General features: G+C 49.1%; 2 protein-coding genes, 1 long non-coding RNA gene and 1 pseudogene across 7 annotated transcripts in view; 2 read left to right on the forward strand and 2 right to left on the reverse strand.

Moving 5' to 3' along the window:
- Positions 1-1,496: 1,496 nt before the first annotated feature.
- On the reverse strand, positions 1,497-17,510 carry SPRING1 (SREBF pathway regulator in golgi 1). Of its 3 annotated transcripts, none has more exons than XM_053928013.2 (5): positions 17,282-17,510; positions 9,255-9,411; positions 5,477-5,628; positions 4,977-5,090; positions 1,497-3,142 (listed from the first exon to the last, which is right to left on the reverse strand). In XM_053928013.2, the coding sequence occupies exons 1-5, from the start codon at positions 17,396-17,398 to the stop codon at positions 3,059-3,061; spliced, it is 624 nt and encodes a 207-aa protein (XP_053783988.1). In that variant the 5' UTR covers positions 17,399-17,510; the 3' UTR covers positions 1,497-3,058. The 3 variants fall into 3 exon arrangements, with proteins under 3 accessions (XP_053783988.1, XP_053783989.1, XP_053783990.1); XM_053928014.2 differs by having other exon boundaries at positions 17,218-17,490; XM_053928015.2 differs by lacking the exon at positions 9,255-9,411 and having other exon boundaries at positions 17,218-17,510.
- LOC139441031 (uncharacterized) lies at positions 3,910-5,868 on the forward strand. Its single transcript, XR_011651402.1, has 3 exons — positions 3,910-4,475; positions 4,926-5,143; positions 5,622-5,868. It is a non-coding gene; the product is annotated as an uncharacterized lncRNA (long non-coding RNA).
- Positions 6,822-9,207, reverse strand: LOC112310407 (ATP synthase-coupling factor 6, mitochondrial pseudogene; annotated as a pseudogene).
- Positions 17,511-17,806: 296 nt separating the features above from the next.
- Positions 17,807-25,175, forward strand: part of RNFT2 (ring finger protein, transmembrane 2) — a 54,726-nt gene continuing 47,357 nt past the window's right edge. The window contains exons 1-4 of one of the 3 annotated variants that reach the window (XM_045200745.3): positions 17,812-18,093; positions 19,764-19,942; positions 20,449-20,507; positions 23,938-24,416. In XM_045200745.3, coding sequence (XP_045056680.1) covers positions 19,913-19,942; positions 20,449-20,507; positions 23,938-24,416 — 568 coding nt within the window. In that variant the 5' untranslated portion in view covers positions 17,812-18,093; positions 19,764-19,912. Of the gene's footprint in view, positions 18,094-19,763; positions 19,943-20,448; positions 20,508-23,937; positions 24,417-25,175 lie in introns of all 3 variants that reach the window. The other 2 variants (XM_024567092.4, XM_045200744.3) reach the window with 2 other exon arrangements.

Genomic DNA, 25,175 nt, shown 5'->3' on the forward strand with positions numbered 1-25,175 from the left:
AGTAATAAAAACAACACTAAGAGCTCTGCGGTTACTGCCCTTCCACCAGAGGGCCCGCCTACCCCCACCGGGCAGACCGTCTGACTCACTCACTCCCCTGCTGGGTGCAGATGCACTTCCTGCCCGGCACTGGGCCTCGCGGACACCTCGCACCCTCGCAGAGGCAGACGTGACCCTGTCTGACAGAGGAAGGGCCTGAGTACCCACAGCCAAGCATTAGTAAGTGCTAGTGAATAATGACAGAACGAATTCCCCCCTGCCTGTGAGTGTACCGAACAGGCGGCCTCTCTGTACGTCTACACTTTATCTATGAATCTCAATGATGGAAACAGCAAATTATGAGACCCTTCCTCAGAGTTCTTTGCAGCTACACCAACCGAGACACAGCCCCAGGGCCCTCCAACTCAGTTTTTGGGATCGGCAGGCTGAAAACCACAATCACTGCTCTAAGATCCTACCCTCCGCTGGCCAAGAGCTGAGCTCCAGGGCCAGCCAGTCCCTGGCCCAGTAGAGGCAGATCATTCTCTCCTCTGCACATGCCCATCTCAGCACCCTTCCCCAGTTTACTGGTGGTTCCTGATTCCCAGGGGACATATCTCATCCTTACTGCCTCAGCAAGGAGCAAAGTCATTGAGATTCGGCATCGGGGGAAAGCTTTGAATTACCCAATAACCTTTAGCCCCAAACACTCAATATTTAATAATTTTTTTCTAAACCAAAGGTGTTTTTGCCTTCTTTGATCTTTGCCTAAAATTCCAATATGTATCATGCACTTTGCTAGGTTCTGGGCATACAAAACCAAAACAAGGTCTCTAATTCTAGAAACCTCCACTCGGGGGAACCAGAAACACACCAGGGATTGGACAGCAGGGAGGTGTCTGTCCTAGGTTGGAAGGCTGCGGACACCAGGCCAGGTCCTCGGGTGATTTCATTATGTCGTCTGCAGGTTGGAAGTTTCCAAAACAGTGAACACGCCCCTGATTAACTTAAGTACAAAAAACATATTCCAGGGCCAAATGAAAATGACCGTTGCATTATCAACCCAAGTTGGCTATTTATGCCACCTCTCCCCTCTTGTGGCCTGGACAACTGAAATCTATACGCTCTCAGGGGGGATGCCTGCGGATGAGTCAGCGTTGGAGCCGGTCAGAGGGGGTGGGAAGGACGGTGGACTTGGAGCCCCAGAAGGAGTTCTTGTTTTGGTCTGTCATTAAATCTCAGCGGGGACTCTGGGAAGTCACTTCACCTCTTACTATTGCCTCATCTAGGAGGTGGAAATACAGGCGAGCTTAATTCTCTATCACAAGGGCGTGGATACTGTTTGTGAAAGCACTGAAAATGCAAAGCATGCTTAGTGCACACTCGAGCACAAAGTAAACAGCCACGTGTTAACCTCTGATGTAACTCTTTTCACATTGAAGCTGTGTTATTGCTCCGGAGTTCAAGCGAGCTCAAAGGAGAGGCCGATACCAGGGACCACAGAAAACGAACTCCAGTCTCATACTGACACGCACATTTCTTTCACGTTACAAAGTCTGATTTAGCACCGATGAATACAGAGACCCCGAAAAGTCCATTGCTAACTGAACACATTTCTTGGGGTCCAACATTTAAAAACAATTGCCACAAACAGTTTACCCTCGCAGAAAACTTGCTTCTGGGGACAAACTACGTTGGGAAGGTAAGTGTAAGGAGTAACAGGAGGAAGTTTAGGGAAATGACCACTCCATACTGCAGAAACACACTGAAAGGCAAGCATGGCCCAAAGGAAAACCTCCACTGGAGAAAAAAAAAATTTTGAAAACAGATTGTAAAACTAGTGCAGAGCTCCAAGGTCAACAACTTGAACAATGAAAAAAATGAAAAAGGCCTTGCCCAATCCTCCTGGGGACGGCGAGGGACTCCAGGAAAGAGCCGCGCATTACAGGAACTCCTGAGAGCGGAGGGTGTGCCGGTCAAGGGGCGTGCCTTGACCTGAGGGCCCAATACTCTGGGGCTGGGCCCAGAGAGACTGACTGTAGTGCCAGAAACTCGGGGCCCACCCGAGCGTGCGGACCGGCAGCCTGCACGTCCAGCGCTCATTCACTCATCCCACTGAGGGCAGATGTTAAGTCTCTTACAGCTCCTTGCTAGAAATGTGGATCTTCCTCTTCTTTTTCTTCTCAAATCACAGGGAAACCGAACGTCTGTACCTGTCACAGCTCCTGAAGCTGAAAGCCACAAAGGTCGACCGCTAACAGCCAGTTGCTAGAAGTATCTCCTTCACACGGGGTTTCTGCGACACGGGTGGAGACAGGCTGAAGCTGCCATGGGACCACAGCTGAGTAAACCAGTCATTTCATAGGAAACAAGAACAAAATCCTCCAGGGCAGAAAGTCAGAATGTCTGGTTAAAATGATGCTCACACACAGGTATGTAGTTCATCCCAAACACCCCTAGGAAAAAAATCTGAGAGCACTTGGTGCCAGATTGGAATGGAACAGTATTTTTGAGATTTTAGAGAATTTTAGATAAGTTGTTCGAGGCCCACTCCTGAGGATGCTGTTAAAACAAAACCAAAACCACTACCTTGAGAACATGTACGTTCTAAAAGGCTGAACATTTCTTCTGGGTGAGGGGATGATTTAAAACTCATGAAACTCAAGAACACAAGAAAACAACAACAATAAAAACACCCTGGAATATATTCAACAATCAAGGCAAGGCATTTTCCCACATAAAACATTGTAATTTTCCCACTAACCCAAAGAAATCCAATAAATAACTTTACAGTTAAGGGGCCCCGATGGGCACTGGGAGTGACCACAGGTCCCCGAGCAGCTGCGATGGCAGAGGCGCCCAAAGTGCCAACCCCTCCACAAGGTCGCCTGCAATTCTGTCTTTTGCAAATGTGACCCGCTGGTGTTTCCAAGCTGCTTTACAGGTCAGTCCCGCAGGGTAAAGCCTGGTGGGGAGTGAGCCAAAGAGTACAACCCACGAAGTGGTCAAATCCAAGGTTTCCACACGACAGCTTCGCGCTGCAAGTGCTTCAGTGCGCGCGGCCGATCCTGCGCAGCCGTCACGCGGGGAAGAGCTCGGGAGGGCTCTCTCCGTAGCAGTACTTTGCTATGGGATCCCTATAGGTGTTCTCGTGCTGCACACTCTGTGGGCAAAAGGGAAGAGAAGAGCTGCGTGAGGGGGCAGGCTCGCACCCCTCCCTCTCAGAGCCCGAGCCGTCGGAGCCTCCCTGCAGGAGCCCGGCCCAGTCCGCCTCCAGACGTCACCGAAGGCTCCAAGGCACGGCGGCTGCTCAGTGCAGAATGCCAACGAAGAGCATGAAAATGGACATAACATCACCGCAAGACTGTTGCTTTTTATGTACATTAGTGAGTTTTTTAACGACCTCGCTGTGGCCTGGGCAACTCAAGACGACTATTTTTTCCTCAAATTATTTTATACTACAGTAAGATCCAGTTGATGTTTTGCAACTGACCATGTGCTTCAGAAAAATTCAGCCGCTGGTGCGGAAGCCTGCAGGGATGGAGGAGATGCACTTCCAATCGCTTTCATAAAGTTTCGTGTACCTCTAGGTTTGGCACGCAAGCCAAATCCCGCAATACCAGACAAGCCTCATTTGGCTAAGCAAATGGGAGGTGCGATTTATAACAGACAATCATCCTGATGGCTAATTTTTCAGCAATTTGTTTTCATACAGGCAACTTGAGTTTTTGGCTAGTGTGCAGTTCATTAATTAGCCCAAGACCAATACTAAACATCTATGTTGTAAGTATTAATCCAATTTACAGATGTGTAGCCAAAAGCTTCCCTTTCTTAGGGATACTATCAAAACAATTGGCAACTGGGAAATCTCTCTTTACAATGCAAGGACTTAAGTCAGAAAGTTAGCATCTTCACTCACAAGTGGAAGTAACCCTTGAGTTTTATCAGTTAAGGAAAGAAAATATTTCGCCTTTTCTGGCGTTCGTAGAATGAGAGAGGATCTGAATCAAAATGAGTCATGTGTTCAGCCTTCCTCCACGTTTCCTTTAAGGCCCATTCAAGTGGAAAGCTCTTACAACAAAACAAGCCCATCAGGAATTTCTTCATGTTTTCAAATGCTCATTACAATCCCTGAAACATTTACCCAATGAGGCTGAGGGCTCTAAGAGCAGACCAGAGACGGGAAAAGCGGCTAAAATCAAAAGGTGGACTGCAGAAATCTGGCAAAGGGTACAGAGTTCCCGAAAATGACAAATGAGTCAGTTATCTCAGATGAAGCCAGTACAATCTAGGAGACACCGTGAACAGAAGCCAGGAGAAGTGTGCTTGTGTAGCAAACACGGCTGGTGATTTTACAAAGACAGCCCCACAATTGCCCACCACGGAAGCGGAGAGCCGAGGCCACAGAGTGATGGAAAGCAAGACTTCCCGGTGCTTTCGGCAGCAGGTGCAAGGTTCAGCGCCCAAAGAGCGAAGCATCTAACGACAGCATGCTAGTAAGTACTGAGAGCTTGACAACCTACAATCTACTCCTGTATCTTTAAATACCACCTGCCCCATCCTCTGAATCCTAAAACACACCGTAACTCTGTCCCAGAGCAAATTAATAGTGTCAATTAAGTGGTTGCTGGAAAGCCTTAGTTAAATTTCAAAGACCAAAGAACTTCTCTCAGAAATTGGACGTCTGGATTCCACCCAGACGTAAAAATAATTTGAAGGTCCCACTTAAAGTGTACATGTGCCAATCAGACAGGGGAGATGCAAGTTGATTATATCTTGATTTAATATAAATATTTCACTTCTCTAACTTGTGTAAATCTCACGGTGACATTCTCATCACTATCATTCTATCAAAGCTTCATTTGAAACCCTTCTCCTTTATCATCCGTATCATACATACACCCTATCATAATCATCCCTCCATTATCATAATTGTTTTCTTCTAGCCCTTACTCCCACCCGCCCAGCCTCCAGCTATAAACATCAGAGCTGCTGACCTGGGATGAGGTCCTGCATTTAGCCAAACACAATTCAAAGTGATCTTCGACTGCCATGAAGAGGTTCTGGAATGCCACAGCTGCCCGGTTGAGGAACCGCTCCAGGAGAAGTTGCTATGGAAACAAAAGCACGCACCTGTAATAAATTCCAGACTCAGCAGCACAAGGTAACCTTGTCTATTTGTCCTAAACTAAGAGACTGCTGAAGGGGGCTAGGGCTGGAGGTAAGAGAGAGGGAGACAGCCAGCTGCCAGGGGCCAGAGCACTGGCATCTAACTCATTAGAAATCTGATTAGCAACACAATGGCCCGATCTGCAAAAGAACCGTTCAAGTAACTGGGAGCCACCTCCTCCCTCGGAGACAAAGGCTACCTCACTGTGGAGATTTCTGACACCTACAAGTTCCCTTTCAGTTCTACTTTCAGAAGAACCCAATGCCCATGGTAAAATAAAGGCAGAAAGAGGAGGGCAGACACGGAACCAGGAGCAGCCCTCCGTACCTTGCCGGGCTGCAGGCAGCAGGAGACGCAGTGCTCGTAGGCACTGCAGCAGCCGTTGGACAAGCAGCCGTCACAGCAGTACTGCTTGCTGCTGGGGACGTTGACGTTACAGCAGCCATTCACCAACAAATCCTTCCTTTCACAGACGTACCCTGCAAGTCAGAGACTACCCTGAGCATAAATCCAGCAGGCCTCCAACCCCCTCCCAGGGGTGATCCGGGTGCAGCAATGAAGGCACCGCATACGAAGAACAGAGACAGAATCCGGAGTCCAGGGCATCCACAGCACCGAACAGGTAGGAATCAGACACTACGTGGTGAGGACTCACTTCCCCAGTGCGGTCCTTTACAAAACACACAAACTCCCATACTGTGAGTAGGCTCTGCCTCCTCATCGACCTGAAACAACCTGCTAGCCTGCTGCTGTGCATGTGATTGAGTCACCCTGCAAGTCACACCTGTGTTTTCCTGGTCTAACCTAGGCAAGCCACTTTTTCATCTGTGCCTAAAGAAAAACGTCATTTTTTCAAACAAAAAATCTGAAAATAGGAAAAACAAAGACATTAATTCCAGAAAGTCAGATCCTTCTAGGTTAAACTTAAACACACACACACACACACACACACACACACACACACACACCTCCCTTTGCAACTATCTTTCAAATGCTTTCCGTTTATGTAGCAGTTTGGAGGATCTTTTCAAATAGAAGTCACACCTCACCTTTATAAACTGATTTAGGCTGTTTTTAAGTATACATGCCAAGTCTTCAATTACCCCTCAGTATCAGGGAAAGGGAGTCTCTAAATCCTCAGTCCCTTCACTCCCTATAAATCCCATCAAATATTTACACGCACTTCCTCCAACCCAGCCAATCCATGCTCAACTTTAAGGAAAGAGTGGCCCTGCAAAAGTTTATTGTGCAGAGCTGCTGAGCAGACATTTCTCTACACACTTGTGGGAATGGGAAAGAAAAATGAGAGAAGTGCCTAAGGGACACCACTTGGCCCCTGGGAAATTCCCAGGTGCATGCCCGGGCCACAGGTGCAGAGCAGCTGTTCCCAGGTCATTCCACTCCAAATGCCTCAGCTTCTTAACCCTCAGAGAATGAGACTTGGTGAAGCGTAAGGCTGTTTTCAGAAACTACTCTGGAAAACAAAGTCTGGGCAAGAGCAGGAGACAATAGAACAATGGAAGCGTCTAAAAGAGCTCTCACACTTGAAAAACTGAGGCTCACCAGGGAGCTGGTGTGCTTTGCTACTTTTTGCCATTCTAATGCCATTGCAAATGTTTCTGACATTCTTCCTAACTATTCTTATTCATTTTCTTCATAGCAATTATAAATAAACAACAACAAAAAACCTAGGTGTGGCTCAGTTGGTTGGAGCATCATCCTGTAAAGCGAAAGTCCCTGGCTTGGATTTCCATTCAGGGCACGAGCCGAGGTTGCGGGTTTGGTCCCGGGTCAGGGTGCGTATGAGAGAGAGGCCACCGATCCATGTTTCTCTCCCTCCTTTCCCCCCTCTCTAAAATCAATATGCATGTGCTCAGGTGACGGTAAAACAAAAATCCAAGTAAGCCAACATTTTTCTCAAAATTCTGCCATGAATGATAAATACACAGCAAACTTATCACTTCGGTGCCAGGAAGATGTAAAATATAATGTGACCTGAACGCCACTTGTTGAAATGATCTTTCGGCCCTTTTCTCTTTTCCATATTCTAAGGCCTTCTTTTCCCACCCAGTGCTAACTGCCAGTGGCCGTGAAACCGCAGGTCTTTCTAATTTCTGGTGAAAGAAAGCTCATCAAGATTTCACCCTGTGCATCATAAATCTAGCCAAGCAAACATCACTTCCAACACGGAATCATGTAGGATCGCAACCGCAGGATGCGTTGCTGTTGACTGAGAAATTAACTTCTAACCTTTGAAAGGCCTGAAATTCTAATTGGTTGTCTTATTTAATAACGTGTAGCCCTGGCAATATTCATGGCGACATTTGCTTCCTGAAAGGCATCAATTCCTGCAAGTTTTCTTTATTAAATTGCTTCTCTCTCCTCCCATATTCATGAAGGTAAAATATGATCTATGGCTCTTGACCTTTTAATTGATTCTTGCAACTTTTTACTTAAGAAGTCTGAGATTCTTTGTCTCACTCAAATCAATCAGAAGAAAATTATTCTTTGGCTAGCTACAAAATGACAAATCGTCATTCAAAATATGATACTAAATATTGTGGTGTTGTTGTTGAAATGTATGTTTATTCTGGCCCTTCTGATCAGTTGTACAACTTATTGAGTGAAAACTACCAGATAAATTTTATATTTCTTCAGGATGGAGTTTTATCGACGACTTCAAATTTGGGACCCTCAAATCTGAAGTCAGGGGAGGCACTCATGATTGCTTCACCACACATCCGCTTCAGCTTAAACAGCTCCCTCTCCAAATCCTGCGGGTGCCCTGGGCCAGTGTCAACAGGTCCTCCAGACGACTGTCGCTTAGCTCTGTGTTCTCTACTCTTGTCCAGGAAGAGTTTCTGTACGGGATCAAGTTCCGTATTAAATGCCACTGCCATCACACCAACATTCCTCCGCAAAGGGACTGAGCCTGCACCCTGAGTGGCCGAGGACACCCTGAAGAGCCTCTGAAGAATCACGGTGACTCTGTGACTTGCACTCAGTCCAGAGCCGCCAGAGCCGCCAGAGCCGCCGCCAGAGCCGCCACCAGAGCCGCCACCAGAGCCGCCACTCCACTCTGACAGTAAATATGAAAGCCCAGGCATAGATTTTATGTTTTCTCACTGCAAGTGTCACACAAACAAAACAGTGTAAGAAAAAAAAGCACTGAACTCCACATTCAGTCCTGGTCCTGGTCTCATCTTGCATCCTGGTTAGCTGTGTCATCCTATGGACATAACTTCCCTTTGCCAAACTTTATCATTAAAAAAAAAAAATACAGGTTATTTACAATGCTATTTGCCTTTCCCTTAACCTCCGTAACCTCTTGGTGCCTGTGTCTTCACCTATAAAGTGACAATATCTTTAGAGGGATTACAGCAATACTAGACCTCGTAGGGCTGCAGCCCTCAAATGAGACCTTCAAGGAGAGCTTCAGCCCACGCCCAGCACACAGGACGAGCTCAGCGAAGGCAGGCCGAGGGTCCGTGGGAGTCTCTCTCCGGGAAGGCTGAGCCAGTCCTACAGGCACAAGCACTTCAGCAGCTGTCTAATCCAACTCCCTCACCAGCACAGGAGTCACCTTCCTCACTGACTGAAAGGAAGCAAGGACACTGAGAGAAAGCACCAACAGAAACAGACTAATATTTTAACTGTGAGACTGGTACTTTTAATGAGTTTACAGTTCACTTGAGATTATCCAGTCCGCCATCAACCAGTGCATTTTCTACGTGCCAACACTATGTGAATACAGTTCAGGTCGCCAAGGCGGAAAACTGAGCTCCTATCTTAGAGTTGACCAAGACGAGAAGAAAGACTGGCAGCTATAAAGACACTGGCCGGAAGTAGCCTAGGGGCTGCTGCATGATGAAATGCTACCGCTCTACAGTACAGGCACAAGGAACTTCAGAATTACCAAACCAAGCTTCCCTGATGTGGCGGGGAGCCTTGAATAATGAGTTAAGCATGGAAGACAGAGGTGTGAGAAATGTTGGACACGAGCAAGAAGGGCACAGGCACTGTGTAAAATCCCTACTTAAAAACCCTGCGAGCGGCCACAACGGAGCACCTCACAGCCTGCAGGAGGAGAAGGAAGCCAGCCGACCTAGCTCGTCAGTGATGAGGTGCTTCCCCTGAATGGAGTTCCGGCACTGGTTGCTGGGCCGACTGCTATTGCCCAGGTTAAACTGCACCTTCCACAGAATGGGCTGGTCGTGGTCTTGCACCTGGAGAAGACTCCGGTCTCTCACTGCCCTCTCCTCCTGCAAAGAGACCATAAGGGAGAAGGTTAAAGGATCATTTCTTGCGTTTTCACCCATTTTTTCATAGAAACTACAACAACAGGGCAGAAACATTTTTTAAAAGCTTGCACAACAGGCATCTGCACTCCCCTGGTGTGCGCAAAATCTGAGCCAAAGTCAGGAACTCAAATGCCGGAAAATAGGGAAAGGTGACAAATTCAGGCTGTGCTTCCCAACTGGAGCGCTCACATGAATGCCCCCGGGTGACATGCACATTATTAATGTGTACAGAAGGGTCAAGTTTGTGAAAAAATTTGGAGGAAATAAGTTTTATCATTTTTCTTTCTGATGGCAAATCATTTAAAATATATTTTTATATTAAAACAAACATATTGTGGAATAGAACGTAAAGCAGAAGCAACTTCGAAGACATTTCACAACTCTCATTTCAAACAATACCCAGACACATCTAGAGCACAAGGTCACTTTCATGTACAGTTAGTTATGAGCACTTCAGTGGGACACTTACGGGACTACTGAATCGGGCCGATTGGGGGCAAGAAGCAGCATGTCGATTTGTAAATTTCTTCTATGAAAAAATACTGAGTGTATTAATCCTTACCACACACCTCTCTTTACAAAAGACATACCCGCCAGCCAGCCCTTTACCTGGACACACAAAGTGAAGAGCTGCTCCAGGAATAAGAGTTCAGAACTTTCCCACCGGCCTTCAGGCTGTGCTGAGCTTGCAGAACTGCCTTCCCTACACGGCACCACTGAAGACACTACGAGGACGGTGCTGCAGTGCCAGAAACGAGCCAAGCTCGAGACACAGAGCCCCCTTCCGAATTCTTACAAAAGAGTCCCTCCTGAGAGGGCTTTTCATCTACTTCCAACGTTCCACCATTTTTAAGAGAGTTCTGTGGCTTTTACCATGTAAGAATGCTATTAACCAATGTTACCTCGATTAATTTAAAATAATCTGTCAAATGTCACTAAGCAAATAGAACCTTGAAAGAGTGCTGGCAAAGGTTATATCCTTGAAAACAATGGAAAGGACCTTTCTAGTTTCCAAGATTTATTTAGGAAAGCAATCTGGGAAGCGTTACTAATACTTAAAATATACCCACATCTATTTGGGCCCCGCAAACACATTTTTGAGGCCCCTCCTGTGGAAAGGACCGTGTGTAAGGACGCACCAGAATGTTTACACAGTACTGCTCCTGTGGTAGGAAAAACCAGACACCGGGGGAAGGGGTAAAAAATAAATGAAAGGGGGGAGGGGTAAAAAAACCCAGAAACCCAACAACAGAGAAGTGAGTGAATAAACCCTGGTACAAGGTGGCTGTTAAAAAACCTGGGTATGACTGACATGTATTTGTCCAGAGTAGTAGTTCTTGAACCTGACTTTCACATTAGACTATGGAGGGACCTTAAAACAACTTCTGATTCCTGAGCCCAACTCCAGACTGAGTAAAATCTCTGTGGATGGGACCTGGAAATCAGACTTTTTAAAAGCAGTGAGATGGCCCTGGCTGGTGTAGCTCAGTGGGTTGAGCAGGGCCTGTGAACCAAAAGCAGGGAGATGACAATGCACAGACAGGGCTGCAGACCATTGGGTGTGTATGGTACATTATTAAGTGAGAAGAGCAAGTTGCAAAATAATGTGCACATTGTCACAATTATATTCTAATATACACACACAGATCTGCTAGCGCTCCGACATAACAGAGTGGAAGGGTCCGCTGGAGACTAGTACCGTGGGAGGGACGTGAGGGATTGTGAACAGCTCTTATCATCTTTGGAATCTTTTCATTTTTGATTTGAAAACACGATTATCGTTAACGATTGGAGGCACTAAGTAAGGGATCTACAGGAATGCTGTACTGTCCTTGAAACTCTTCTGTAAATCTGTAATTATGCCAAAACAAGAAGTTAAAAAAAAAACATAATTACCAACATTAGAGACAAAAATTACCCACAATTGTCATCACTTAAATAAAGCTGCATCTACTTTTGCGTATTAACTTCCAGGCTGTGACCCCGGCATTTATACTTACAAATGAGGATGCTCTGCATTTAGCACTCTCCACACTAATTAGATGGTAAACCATTCGAGCACCTACCTAATCTTGAGAATCACATTTTTAAGGCTATCTAATCATCCATCACGCTGATGGGCCACAATTGAGTAAACACTCCTCTACAGATGGCCATTTAGCCCATTCCAGATTTTTATCATAGATAACACTGCAATAAAAATGCAGTTTTTGTTTATTCTCTTAAATAATTTGTAGTAATAATTATCATTAGAAGTAGTCAACGCCATACGGTGCCAAATAACTTCCCCAAATTTATATATATCACTTGTACTATTACCAGCATTTACATAACAATGTTTACAATTCCACCACCACCACACTGAGGCTGGATTCTGTCCTTTAATTCACTAAGCGTAAAGCAATCCTTCAAGGTGGCTTTCGTTTCTGTCCTGCCCCTCCCTTTTGTTTCTTTTAAAGGAAAGACCCGGCATCAGCAGGAACAGGATGGGCTACACAAAACAACATCTGTATTCCGTTGGTGCAAGAAGAGGAGCTAAGTGCAGAAGCCTTGGGAATACGGGGCAAATCTCTTAGGTGCATCCTGCTTAACTACCTGCAAATTCATACTCCTCGGCTCTGCTGGGACCTATCAGTTAACTGCATAATCAAGCTACGTGCAAACGCAACTGAGTGAGTGCTACCCTAGATAAATTAACAGCCATAAAGACTGTTAAGAGGCTGGTCAAAGTACAGTAAACTGGATCTTACAAGGTTGAAAGGGCTCTTCACATTACTCTGGAACCATCCTGTTACTCTTCCGGGGGAAAAGGAAAAAACAAGAGTTCATGGACAAGTGCATCCCAGAAGGACCTCTTCCACATAACTGCATTCCTGGTAAACAGGAAGGCAATTCTCCCAGCACTTGAAATTGTTTTCAAACATGAATATTCAAGACCTTGCCAAAAGGACTGGATAAGACCTAGACAATCAAAAAAGACTGTACGAGAGATTGGGTAAGACGGTCAATGTAATGAATGAATTAGCACAAGGTCACTTGGATGAAAGTTCCGTCTCCCACAGGGTGTGGTGAAGGAGCACGGACGGGTCCCTTTACTGGACAGGCACCAGTAGTTTCAAACCCGTCCCAAACTGTTCCACCTACCTACCCTATTAGGTTGTCTCAGTTTTCAGCTTTTATCTATCTATCTATCTATATTTTTTTCATGCAAGACTCAAAGATACCGAGGCCTTACAACGCCTTAAGGAAATAGAGACAAAGGTGGCCAGGTTCTCTATTCTCAAAAAACCTCCAGAGCAGTTGATAAAGAGGTATCAAATCAGTGCAATCAACCATGACAGATGTCCTCAGGGGCTACAGTGGGGCACAAAGAGCGGAAACAGAAAGGAACACACACACACACACACACACACAAGAACTTTTTTCATAAGCTGGAAGGAGCTACAGAAGTGTCTTTAGTACTGATGTGTGTTACTGACCTCTGATTTTAAAGGGGGCATATTAATTAACTGTCCTATTTTTCAGGAGTTATAAGGGTCAAATGAGATAAATGCCCCATCTAAGTACTAAAGCACTTAAACAGAAGGCACTGTCATGAAAAGATCTGCTTATGATTCGCAAAAAAAAAAAAAAAAAAAAGATAAAGGCCAGGAGGTATCCCAAATGCCTAATGTTTGACGAATGGCTAAATGTAACCAGATCGTGGAAATTTTTAATTAAAAAAATCTATACTTACAAAACACTTTTAAAGATAAAGATAATGCATACATATTAAATGAAGAAAACGGCACACCCTGGTTATATTTTTAAAACATGAAAAATGAAGGAAGAAAATACGCCCAGATGTCACCAGTGAAGCCCTCTGGCTGGAAAGACCACAGGTGGTTTCCCTCCTCTACTCTGTGCGATGCTGTACAAACTCTCTGGAAAACACACGGACACTGGCGCTGATCAGTGAAAAGCAAAAACAGGTTAGCAACTCTTATGATTATTCTACTTTACCTTGGACAGTATCTAAATGGGCATCAACTTACATAGTTAACTACTTTCCAGCTGAAGACGTGAATAGATTTTCAAGGAGTTAGGCAAACAGCCTGGGAAGTTCAGGAACTGGCCACCTAACAAGTCCGAGACCACTTTCGAACACAAAAGGGCCTCTCATGGCCCTTCTGACCCCAAGGCTGGATTTCTGTAGTCTCGGCTCACACGCCCCACACAGAGAGCAGTGTCCACCCGGCAGCTTTATCACGGCATCTCACTTTGTTTCCTTCACATCACACATCATTATGTGAAATAACTGCCTTTTTGCCGTTCCTGCCGTCCCTCCCCACCCCCAGCGGAACAGAGGCTCTCGGAGAGAATCGCCTCTCACTGCATCTTCCTCCTCCAGCCCATAGTGCGTTCTCTGCACGTTGGTTAACTAAACGCTCCAAGTCACCTGGCACCACTCACCATTCCCAGTGCTCTCCCCCAATGTCATCCCCACCATTATCACCAATTTCTCCTACACTCCCCTCTCTACAACTTAAACTATCCCCCAAAGCATTAATTAACATGAAAACAAAAAACAAAGGAGGAATTCAAAGCAGTAGAGGGTAATCAACTACTCTCTAGGCAAAAGGCACCACGTCTGCTCCAGGAGTTCACGGTCTCCCTGAAGCAGAGCTCAGGAGCATAAGGAGTTCTGAAGTTTTCCATAGCCTCTTCTCAATTAACCCTAAGCACCCCCCCCACCCCCCAACCTTATCACCATCTCCATTTTACAGACCAGGAACCTGAGGCCAGGCAAAACGAAGCTCCCCAGCGGAGAGCAAAGCAGGAGCAGCCCACTCAAATGCACAGGGGAGAACGTCAGCCAAGTTTTAGGTCCCTAGGATCTTTTTACACTCTTAAAAATTACTGAGGACCCCCAAAATGTGGGTTTAGAGGGTATGGCTGTTGATATTTACCATATTGAAAATTAAAACAAATTCTTAAAAATACATGTTTTCAGCACATTACTTATCCATTTAACAATAACAATGAACCCGTTTACATGCCAACTGTTCTTTTTTTGTGGGCGTGGAAAAAATACTTTTCGAAACTAAAGAAGAAATTGAGAAAATGTTTTTACATTTCTGCAAATCTTCTCAATGTCTGGCGTAAGGGAAGACAGCTGGGTTCTCCTAGCTCCCCCTGCACTCCATCTGCGCACAGGAAGCAAAGCACCTCACACAGATGTGTTGCTGGAAGTGGGAGGAACGTTTTAATGGCTTTTCCAGGTAATTATGTATAATCTTCTTTAAAACTGCATCAGAACCTGACAAGCAGAGCTTCTGAAATGTTCACTGCACGTGGTGCAGCCACTTTAGAAAAACAGTCTGGCAGTTCCTCAAAAAGTGAAACGTCAACTCACCGTAGGAGCTATCAATTCCCCTCCTAGGGCCAAGCCCAGGAGGATGAAAACCTGTTTCCAAACACAGTCTTGTACACCAATGCACAGAACAGCACTGTTCAGAACAGCCAGAAGGTGGAAACCGCCCCAGTGTCCACCGACGGATGAAAGGAAAAACCAAATGTGGCAGGTGCGTACAGCAGAGTATTACTCGGACATAGAAGCAAAGTGGCAGCATTTGCTACCACATGGACGAACCTTGAAATCACGGGCTTCTCACGGAAAGATGCCAGATACAGGAGACCATGTATCGTAAGATTTCATTCATATGAAATGTCCAGAACAGGCAAATCCATGAGACAGAAAGTTGACTAGTGCCTGTCAGGGGCTGACTGCCAGGGATACAAAGTTACAGCTCAAGTGTTTCTTACTCTTAGTGTTTGTTAGGCTGGGGGGGGGGGGGGGCGGGGGGAGGGGGGATCAGACCCAGAGAAATCTGCAGAACAAAAATTTTACCAACAGTTTTAGGAAAATCACAATCACTGCCCCTCACCCCCCCCCCCCAGAGAAGCCAATTGTCATAAATCACAGGTTTAAACAAAAAGAATGTCAATTTAAAAAAATGTACAAGGTGCACTACAGCACTTAAAGGGAGATTGTAGCGGAGACAGCATCTGCCTCAAGACATGAAAAACGAGCAGGAATGTGCCCGACAGAGAGGAAAAGCCATCCCAGTGAAAAAGCCTCCCTTGTTTGTTCCAATATTTGAGTGCCCGTGAGGCGCCTGGCAGAATCTAGGGGCTGGGACTCTGTGACAGCGCAAGTTACTGTTCTCGAGAAAACTACACTGTGGAAGGGCGAGTGCGCAGGGACAGATACACAAGTAAACGAACAAGAAATGGTCGCTGTCTACCCCAAAGAAAACAAGCAGGTCGGTGGGCAAGGGGAAGCAGTTGACACTGAGTCACCCCAGGGGCCCGGGGCGGTAACAGGTAGCCTGACCTGAGGCCACAGGACAGCTTCCCCGTGATGCTGGGACAGACAGAGTCTGCGGTGAGTCTGCAGTAGGAACCCAAAGACTCACACACAGGGGCGGCGTCCTGCCCGGCAGAGGACCGACTGGGGGCCAAGAAGGGAAGCAGAGACCCGCCGGCGGCTGTGGCAGCGGTCCCGGCTGGAGATGTGGGGAGCCTGACTTGAGGTGGCAGCAGTGACAGTTAGGAGACATGATCAGACTCAGGACACAGATCCTGCAGGCAGAAGACAGCAGAATCTGGGGTTTCCTGGGCAGGAGTAGGCCGAAGTCAGGAGCTGGGATGTCAGGAGCACAGAGCTGATATTCGAACAATGATGCCAGAGGCCACCTGCGGCAGGTAAGGAGGAAGGCAGAGTGTGGCTCACTCGCAACACTCAGGGGTCCATCGGGCAGAGACGGGACGGCATGTGACCACGAGAAGTCGTCTGTGAGGTGGCAGGAAACACCGAGGTTTACATACATGTCACCCACGCACCCCAGTCAATAAAAGGCGGCTTCCAACACCAAGCCTCCGTCTGCCCACGGTGGGAGGTGGGATTCGGTTCCCCATCTTCCCCTTTCCCGGCTCCCCTGCCAACCGGCTAAAACTAGGGTGACCACAGACTTTATTTCTTTTCTATTCATCGATGTGTTTTATTCATGAACTTGACCCGTGAGAGTGAAAGGGGTTTTTTAATAACTATAACATCCTGGGGTAAGTCCACCCCTCTCTAAGCCCTGGCGTCCAAGAGGGACTTCTAAACTTAACTGCTGCTCTGGGTAACATTTCCCACCGAAGCCCACCCTGTCTCTCCTGCCAGACGCTCACACGGAGTTAACTCGAAGGGGACGAGGAGGCGACACGCGCACCCCACCCCAGCTGTGCCCAGACAGGGCGCCCCGGGGGCCCCGGGGCGTCTCCCGGGCGGGCCGCCGCGCCCCCGAGTTACACGAAGGGCAGACACGCGGCTCTGCATGCTCGATGGCCCAGCCCACTCCGCTCTCCAGTGTCGGTCTCGCGGTGTCACACGGGGCCACCACCCGCCACGACTGCGGCGAAGATGCACCGCGAAGCGCACACGGGCGGGGCACAGCGAAAGCAGGCAGAGGCCGGGAGGGTCAGCACCGCGGGCGGAAGGGCGCGCAGCCCCGGGTTCGAGGCCCAGCCGCGGGCCCAGCAGCGCCTTCTCGCCCAGGCACCCACGCATGAGCGGGTCCCTCCGCCCGTCCTCGGTCCCGGGACAGGAGGGCCCCCCTGCGCGGGCACAGGCGCACTGCGGCCGCAGAGGCAGCCCCCCGGCCCGGGGAGGAAGCCGGGCGGCCGGGAGAGCTGCCTGCGGCGCCCGGAGCAAACGCGGGAGGGCGACCGGCCACTGACCTGCTTGAAGGTGCTGGTGAGGAAGTAGACGAGCGAGAGCCCGAAGACCAGGGCGAGCACCCACCTCTTCCTCAGGAGCCGGCGCCACACCATGGCCGCGAGGTTCACCATGCCGGCGCGGGCGCGGGGCGCGGCGGCGGCCGGGGCGCGGAACGCGGGGGGCCCGGGGCCCGGGCGGCATGGCCCCTACGCGGCCGGCAGCCCCATCCCTCCCGCCGGGAACCGGCCCCGCCGCGCTCGGTCCAGCCAGCTCCCGACCGCCAGCATGCACCGCCCCGTGTGACCGCGCTCCCACCCCCTCCCACTGGCGTTACCAGTCCGCCTCACTCAGCCTCACGGCCATTGGCCCCTCGGAGAGCGCTTCCTAGAGCCTGCGCCGCCCCGTGTGACCGCGCTCCCACCCCCTCCCACTGGCGTTACCAGTCCGCCTCACTCAGCCTCACGGCCATTGGGCCCCGCGGAGAAGCGGCTTCCCATTGGCTGAGCCCTGGGAAGGAGGCGGGCAATCCTGTGCGAGAGGCCGGAGGAGTCGTGCCGGGATATTAGTGAGGCTCCAGTCCACCCCAGAAAGAATCCTAGGAGAAGCCGGAAGCACTCGGAAGTCACGTGCTGCCCGGGCTGCAAGAGTGATTGGCTTAGAGGGACGTGAAGGATGCCTCAGTGATTGCTGAATTGTCTCGGCAGGTAAAAAGAGAACGCGTTTTTGGTTTTTTTTTCCCCCTCCGGGATGGTCCGTGTAGTCCTCCAGTCCTTGGACGCTGACCGTCGGATGCAGGAATGAAAAACGCTCGCGGCATTGTATCCAAAGTGCACCTGGCCTCTTCCGATGCAAGTAATGCAGGAGATGCTCTCTTGCATGCATTTCGCTTCAGTCAGGTAACGGCCCGAGCCCTCAACTTAAAACATAGCATGTATTGAAAAGTCTTGGTGTAATTCTTCATTGGGATGTAGTACGATGCATGGAGCACAGGGTTCAAAGGCGTTTCATTGAGATGCATCCCACGTGCAAAAATTTATTCCACACTTCATTATTGGAATAATGATTTTTTACGGCCTGCTTCCAACAAGAAATTTGGAGCTCCTTTGAAATCAAACATCTGAAAGTAGAATGTTGGGCATTGCATTTAGGGGGCTAGGTCAGATTTGTGGATGGAAGCTTTGGGATACTATATTTTATTTTCTCCAAGGGACTTGGGAGGAGTGCATTAAGCTGACCTTGCAAGTTCTGAGAGTTGAGAAATATTTATATAATAAGCCTTCTTTCATATATGAAGATGGTGCTACTGACCCATTTTTTAGCTGATTTTCTAAAAGAGAAAGGAGGCTTTCCTAGTGGGTTTTCTCTTTAATCAGTGGCTTCAGTAACACCAATGCTGATCCCTGAAAAAGGCTGGTCAGCATTAGGAAGTCATTCAACAGCCAGTTAAGGTGCCCTGAACTAAAATAAATAGTCAGATAGTATATTTGGTTATATAAAAAAAATATTCAAGGGCTCTAAACCTATTCATGGGAAGTCTCCTACTTTCTTTTCTTCTCTTGGGTGAAAGGCCTGAGAGGGTGCCAGGGATGTAGAGAAAGGTAACTGAGAGACCCACAGATGTTTGACTCATTGAATAAAAACTTGCTGAGTGCCACTCTGTGCCAGGCAGTGTTCCAGATGCTGAGGTAAAGGGGCAAACCAGGCAGGCAGACTCCCTGCTTTTAGGGCATTCGCTTCTCATGAGAGACCCATCATACATAAATAAGCAAACGTGCACATAGTAAGTGCCATGAAGAAAGTCAAACAGGGCAATGCTATGGTGGGTCTGGAGAGTGAGAGGAGTAGGCCCCTGGGAGGAGGTGACATTTGACCTGAAGGAACTAGCCACCAGCAAAAGCATTCCCGAGAGAAGGAACAGCAAGTTCAAAGCTCCTGAGGCAGGGACAGCGGGCAGGTTTGAGGAACAGAAAGGCAACTGTGGCTGGAGGGAGTGGTGAAAGGGAGTGTGGAGGGGAATGAGGGTGGAAACAGGTGAGGTCCATAAGATAGACCCTGTAGGCCATGAACTGAAAGTGGACTTTATTCTGATTACAGTGGAAAGCCACTGGGGGTTCTAAAACATAGTTTCTGTGTTCCCCAGTTAGGACTCAGTTTGACAGTAGAACAAAATATGCTGAGATCATGACCATTCTCAGGAGTCCTAAAGAGGACTCAGTGAGCCCTGACTGGTGTGGCTCAGTGGACCAAGTGCAGGCCTGTAAACCAAAGGGCTGCCGGTTCGATTCCCGGTCAGAGTACATGTCTCGGTTGCTGACCGGGTCCCCAGTGCGGGGCATGTGAGAGGCAACCATATGTTGATGTTCCTCTTCCTCTCTTCCCCTCTCTAAAAATAAATAAAGTCTCTTTAAAAAAAAAAAAAAAGGGAACCAATGAGAGGCTAACCACAGTAACCACAGATTTGGAGTAGACAGAGCCATATTCTTATAACTACCCACGATGCCCTAAGACTTATTCAGAGGTCCAAGATATCCATGGACTATTGATATAAGTGTTCTGTTCCATCCAGGGTTTGGAGTCTCTCATAAACTCCCCTGACCCGTGCATCCATCTGGAGAGGAAGAGGAGGGGGAGGCCTGCTTTCTCTGGAATCCAGTGGTCACATCCCCGTCAGGACCCCTGAATGCCTGCCTCAGGTGTCGTCAGCATGGAGTTCTGATGTCCATGTGGCTCCTCACAGGGAACAAGGTGACGTGTCTCTATGAGAATTCACATCTTCATCACCACTTTATTCAGTGTGAGCGCTAGAAAGAAGCTTCAGGTTCAGCCACTCCACCCCCTCCCATGTAACAGATGAGGCATCTGGGGCCACAGAGAGGGTACTAATCTGCCCAAAGTCACACAGCAAGTTAGGGGCAACACCAGTCCAGAACCCATGTCTCCTGCTGCCAGTCCGCTGCCACGTCACCTCATCCATCACCTCTTTGCCGCACAACTCACTGCTTCCTTGTCTCCTGTGAGGATTTCTTCCACGTCTGGGTCTCAACCTCTTCATCTGGGAAATGGGATGATAACACTTTCCTCCATAAGATTGAGTGTTGAATGGCATAGCAGATAGAAACAAGGTTTGGAAAATGTCAGACAGCTCTAGGGCTGTGAGATATAAGTAATCCTTAGTTATGGTTACCATGGCAACCCGACAGCAGGTGGGGATGTTGGGAAGACTCTGGCTTATGCCATGTGTTGGCTTTCAGGTCTTAAGGAAAATGCAGAGACGCCACAGCAGTAACACGGATAACGTTCCACCTGAAAGGTAGGCATCTCTTGGTTTCCTTCCATCTGAGGGCTCTGGGCTTCGAGTGGTCGGGGGCAGGCCAAAACCGGATTGAAGAATACCCGCCTCTCAGCGTTACTTGTTTGAGGAGCAGAGGAGATCCGATTGGAAACTTCTCTGCACAGTGATGGCACGTACTGCTCAATGCATACCAGCTGGTTATTGCCCTTGCGATACTTCTTAAAGTCTGTGACAGGTGATGCACTTGACTTGTGGCAATGATGGTACCCCTGAGATTTTAATTTATGGAGGTGACTGAGAGACAACATGGGGAGGAGAGGCTAATGCCACTGAAAGAGCATTATTACTTATGTTTCCCCAGAGCAAGGGGCATGTCACACCATGTAGGGCCACATGGGGCAGCCCCCAGGAGGCAGAAAGGAGCAAAGGGAAAGCATAGGCCACCGTTTTTATTGTGTTTTCTGTACAAATCAAAGCAGGGAAGGAGAAGCAGCTTAGCGTTGTCTGCTTTGAGTAATGTCAGCCAGCGCTGGGCTATAAGGGCAGTCTCTGGTTGTCTGGTGCCTGGCTCTGGGTGATTCAGGGCAGGAGAAATACTGGCTGGATGTGGGAGTGTTAGATCAAGGGGGTGGCTGGGGATATGGGCTCTGGATTGCAGGGAAGATTTAAACAACTTTGGCTATTAGTTCGACCCTGTAATTACTGGACAGCAAATAGAAAAACACAGAATCTAAGAAAACACCATTAAAACATTCATGAGCTAGAATTTCTCTAGTTAAGCCCAAAAGAGAACGCACCGTGGGACCTGTTCTCAGGTTGTCACAGTCTCCCAGCCCCAGACCTCCCACCCTGCTGGCACATTACATCCCAGGAGCAGGCAGCCAAGCTTTTCCTCCCTTATGTCCCATTCCAGTTCCCATGCAACTCTGAGATTGGCTGCAAAGTCAGAGAACCCACCGGTCCCGGTGCTGGGAACTTGAGTTTTGCATCAAGCCTGCCTATTCTGTAGCGAAGAACTCTGGCCTTAAATCACACAACCCTTGGCCAGATCCCAGCTCAACCACTTTCTCCCTAGGATGCCTTTGGAAAGTGTTCACCCCCAGGCCTCAGTTTCTCCACCCATAAATGGCAGATAATGAAACTCAGGTTGCTTACGAAGGAGAGAATGAATATAAAAATGCACACACACAGCATCCAAACAATAAGAACGCTGGCTGGAGCCTCTGAAGACAGAACTGCCTAGTGGACCATGAGATCTTTGGCGGCAGAAAAAGAATGGCCACCGTGTGTCGCGTACTTCCTCTGTGCCACTGATGAGGTCAGGACTATTTTTTATCACCATTTTACAGACAAGAAAACTGAGGCTCAGAGAGTGGAAGTAAATTACCTGAAGTCACACAGCCAGGAAGCAGAGGGACTGAGATCTGGACCCCAGTCCATTTGCCACACCCCCTCCCAGCACACGTTGCTCTTCTGTCTGGGCAGATCCACCCCTCTCCTGGGCTGCCTCCTACTCTAGCCCTTAAGTGGTTAAGTTAGAAGCACAGCCTCTGCCTCCCCGAGGAATATTCTTTCCCATTTAGGCTAAAATCTCAGCTGGATGCTGGGGCCCGGGGAAGGGAGGCCAGCTATAAAAAGCCCCTTGGTGGATTGAGTCTTCCCTGGTTGTATGGGAGGTCCCCTGAGCCCAGTGAACTGAGAGTGTTGGCGAGCTTATGGGGGCCAGGAAAACTCTCCAGGTCCTCGTGGGGCGGTGGAGGAGAGATGGTGGGGGCCAACATGGGCACCTGCCAGGACTCCTTTCTTAGCGTAGCTTCTTGAAGTGCAGAGAAAGCCCAAGGCCCCTGGAGGACCATAGCCATGGTGTCAGTTGTTGTTGTCATGATTAAGATTGTCTTTATTATAAAGCCAAACCCAAGGGAGTAGGACCACACAGTTCCCGGGATTTGGGAGGTGGCAGGGGTGGGCCAGGTGGTAGAGGGGTAGGTAGCTATCTGCAAGTTCCCTCCCTTGCAGCAGGTGTGTGATAACTTACCCCCAGGTCAAGTCGGTGAAGCCAGAGCAACTAACCCTGAGACTTCTCCAGCCCAGCATTTCCCCTGCTGGTTTCACAGGTGTCCTATAAGACAGTAATAGGGTTTCCACAGAGAAATATTCCATGCTGAAACACGTTTGGGAAACAGTAGGTTTAAGCAAGAGTGCAGTTTTCAGTTGCAGGCCTTCTCAGAGCCTTTAGTATGCTCATTCATTCATTCATTCTTTCAAACACGCTTCTTGAGCATGTCCCGTGTGCATGCCAGGTTCCTCGTGCTGGGGAGGAGGGGTAGCCAATGGGGGCAAACAATCATGACCTTGGACTTCGTGGCACAGAGCCCAGTTTAAGTGTTATTCTCAATGTTTACTACACGTTAGAATCGCCAGGGGGCTCTGAAGACATAGCGATGCCAGCCCCCACCCCCAAAGATTTTGGTTCAGTTGCTCAATGCTGGGCCCTAGGCACCTGTGTTTTTCAAAAACTCCCCTGCGTGATTTCAACGTGCAGCCAGGGTTGAGAGCCACAGGTAAACAGTAAACGGTGACTTGCGCTCAGTCCCTTGCAGCCGAGGTTGGGAGGCAATGACAACTAGGAATGAGGAGACTGTCATTGTTGGTGGGGGCAGGGCAGGCGCCACCAAGGAACAGAGATTTCAGCCGAGATCTGAGGGATGAGCACAGGTACTGAGATGGGTGGGACAGGGTGAGGGAGACACCCAGTGAAGGGGCCAGCCTGAGCAAAGGCCCTGCAGGAGGAAGCCCTGGGTAGTGAGAGAGGGGCACACGAGGAGACCGGAGTTGGGGGTAGATGATCCAGGGTGTTTGGCAAGTGTGTCTCTCTGAGCCTCAGTTTCTTTATCTGTAAGTTGGGAATGCCGTTACTCCCAAGCTGCAGGGTTTACCTGAGGCCTCAGGAAGGAGTTTAGAATGGGAAGCCCTGTTGGGGGGATAGCAGCCTGGGGGCCTTAAACCGCAGAAGTTTATTTCTCACAGTCCTGGAGGCTGGAAGTCCAAGGTCAAGGAGGTCAGGGTGTCAGCAGGTTGGTTTCCTCCAAGGCCTCTCTCCTTGGCTTGTAGATGGCCATGTCCCCGCACCCTTTTCCCTCTGTATGTGTCAGCGTCCAAATTTCCTCCCCCTGCGAGGACATCGGTCAGATTGGAACCAGTCAGACTGGATCAGGGCCCGCGCTCGCGACCTCATTTTCACTTAGTCACCTCTGCGAAGACTCTGCCTCCACATACTGTCACGCTCTGAGGTGCCAGGGGGTTGGCGCTTCAACATGGGAGTTTGTGGGGAGACACGGTCCAGCTTACCTAACATTATTGATACTGTTGTTTGTCCCCCGACCCCCACTGGGTGACTGTCTTTCCAGCCGCCTGACCTGGTGGGGCTTTCTCTCCCTTTCTGGCCCAGAAATCGCAGCCAAGCACTCAGCTCCGAGGCAAGCGTGGATGAAGGGGGCGTCTTTGAGAGTCTGAAGGCAGAAGCGGCCTCCCCACCAGCGCTATTCTCCAGCCTCTCCGGCCTCCCAGCCAGCAGCCTTCCTGCCACCCCATTCCCGTCCGGCCTGGTGCTGGGGGCCTCTGCCAGTGGAGCGGACGTGTTCATCCAGATGCCAGCGTCCAGGGAGGAAGGTGGAGGCCGGGGCGAGGGGAGCACCTACCACCACCGCCAGCCCCACCACCACTTCCACCACGGCGGCCACCGTGGGAGCTCACTGCTGCAGCACGTGGGTGGGGACCACCGGGCGCACTCAGATGACGGGGGCGATGAGCAGCCGGGCACCCCCGCCCCTGCCCTGTCTGAGCTGAAGGCCGTGGTCTGCTGGCTGCAGAAAGGGCTGCCCTTCATCCTGATCCTCCTGGCCAAACTGTGCTTCCAGCATAAGCTCGGTGAGTCCCGGGGACATGGGGACTCAGCTGCTGGGTAGGGGGCTGCCCATCCCAAATGCCAGGGGAAGGCAGCAGAGGCCCTCGCCACGCAGAGTGCTTAAGAGTATGGGATTCTGGCCCTGGCCAGTGTGGTTCAGTTGGAGCATCGTCCCATAAACCAAAGGTTCATGGGTTCAACTCCCAGTCAGGGCACATACCTGGGTTGCGGGTTTGGTCCACTCTTAGGGATGTTGGGGGTTAGGGGTGCAGCTGATCGATGTTTCTCACATCAATGTTTCACTCTCTCCCTGTCCTCTCTCTAAAGTCAATAAGGTGTCCTCAGGTGAGGATTTAAAAAAAAAAAAAGGAGTATGAGATTCTGAGTCAGACCTGGGTTCAAATCCCAACGGATTGGCTATGTGACTTCAGGAAAGTCACTCACCGCTGAGCATCGGCTTCCTCATCTGCCCCTTGCGGGTTTTGATAGAAGCTTCCTCGGCTGGTTGGCTGGTGTCAAGGAGCAGAGCGTAGTGACGAAGAGTTCAGACTGCTTGGGTCTGAGCCCAGGCTCTGCCCTTTCCTAGCGGTGTGACGCTGGGTACAACGTTTAACCTCTCCGTACCTCATCCGTACAAGGAGGATCATTGTAAGACGTACTTCATATGTGCAGAGCACTTTGGATCGTTTTGTGCAACTGGAGGTGACTATGTTCATTATATTCATTATTAATGCACATAAAATACGTACCAGAGAGCCTGGCACAGGGCAGGTGCTCAGCGG

This window comes from Desmodus rotundus, chromosome 7 (assembly GCF_022682495.2).
Source record: "Desmodus rotundus isolate HL8 chromosome 7, HLdesRot8A.1, whole genome shotgun sequence".
NCBI classification, from domain to species: Eukaryota; Metazoa; Chordata; class Mammalia; order Chiroptera; family Phyllostomidae; genus Desmodus; species Desmodus rotundus.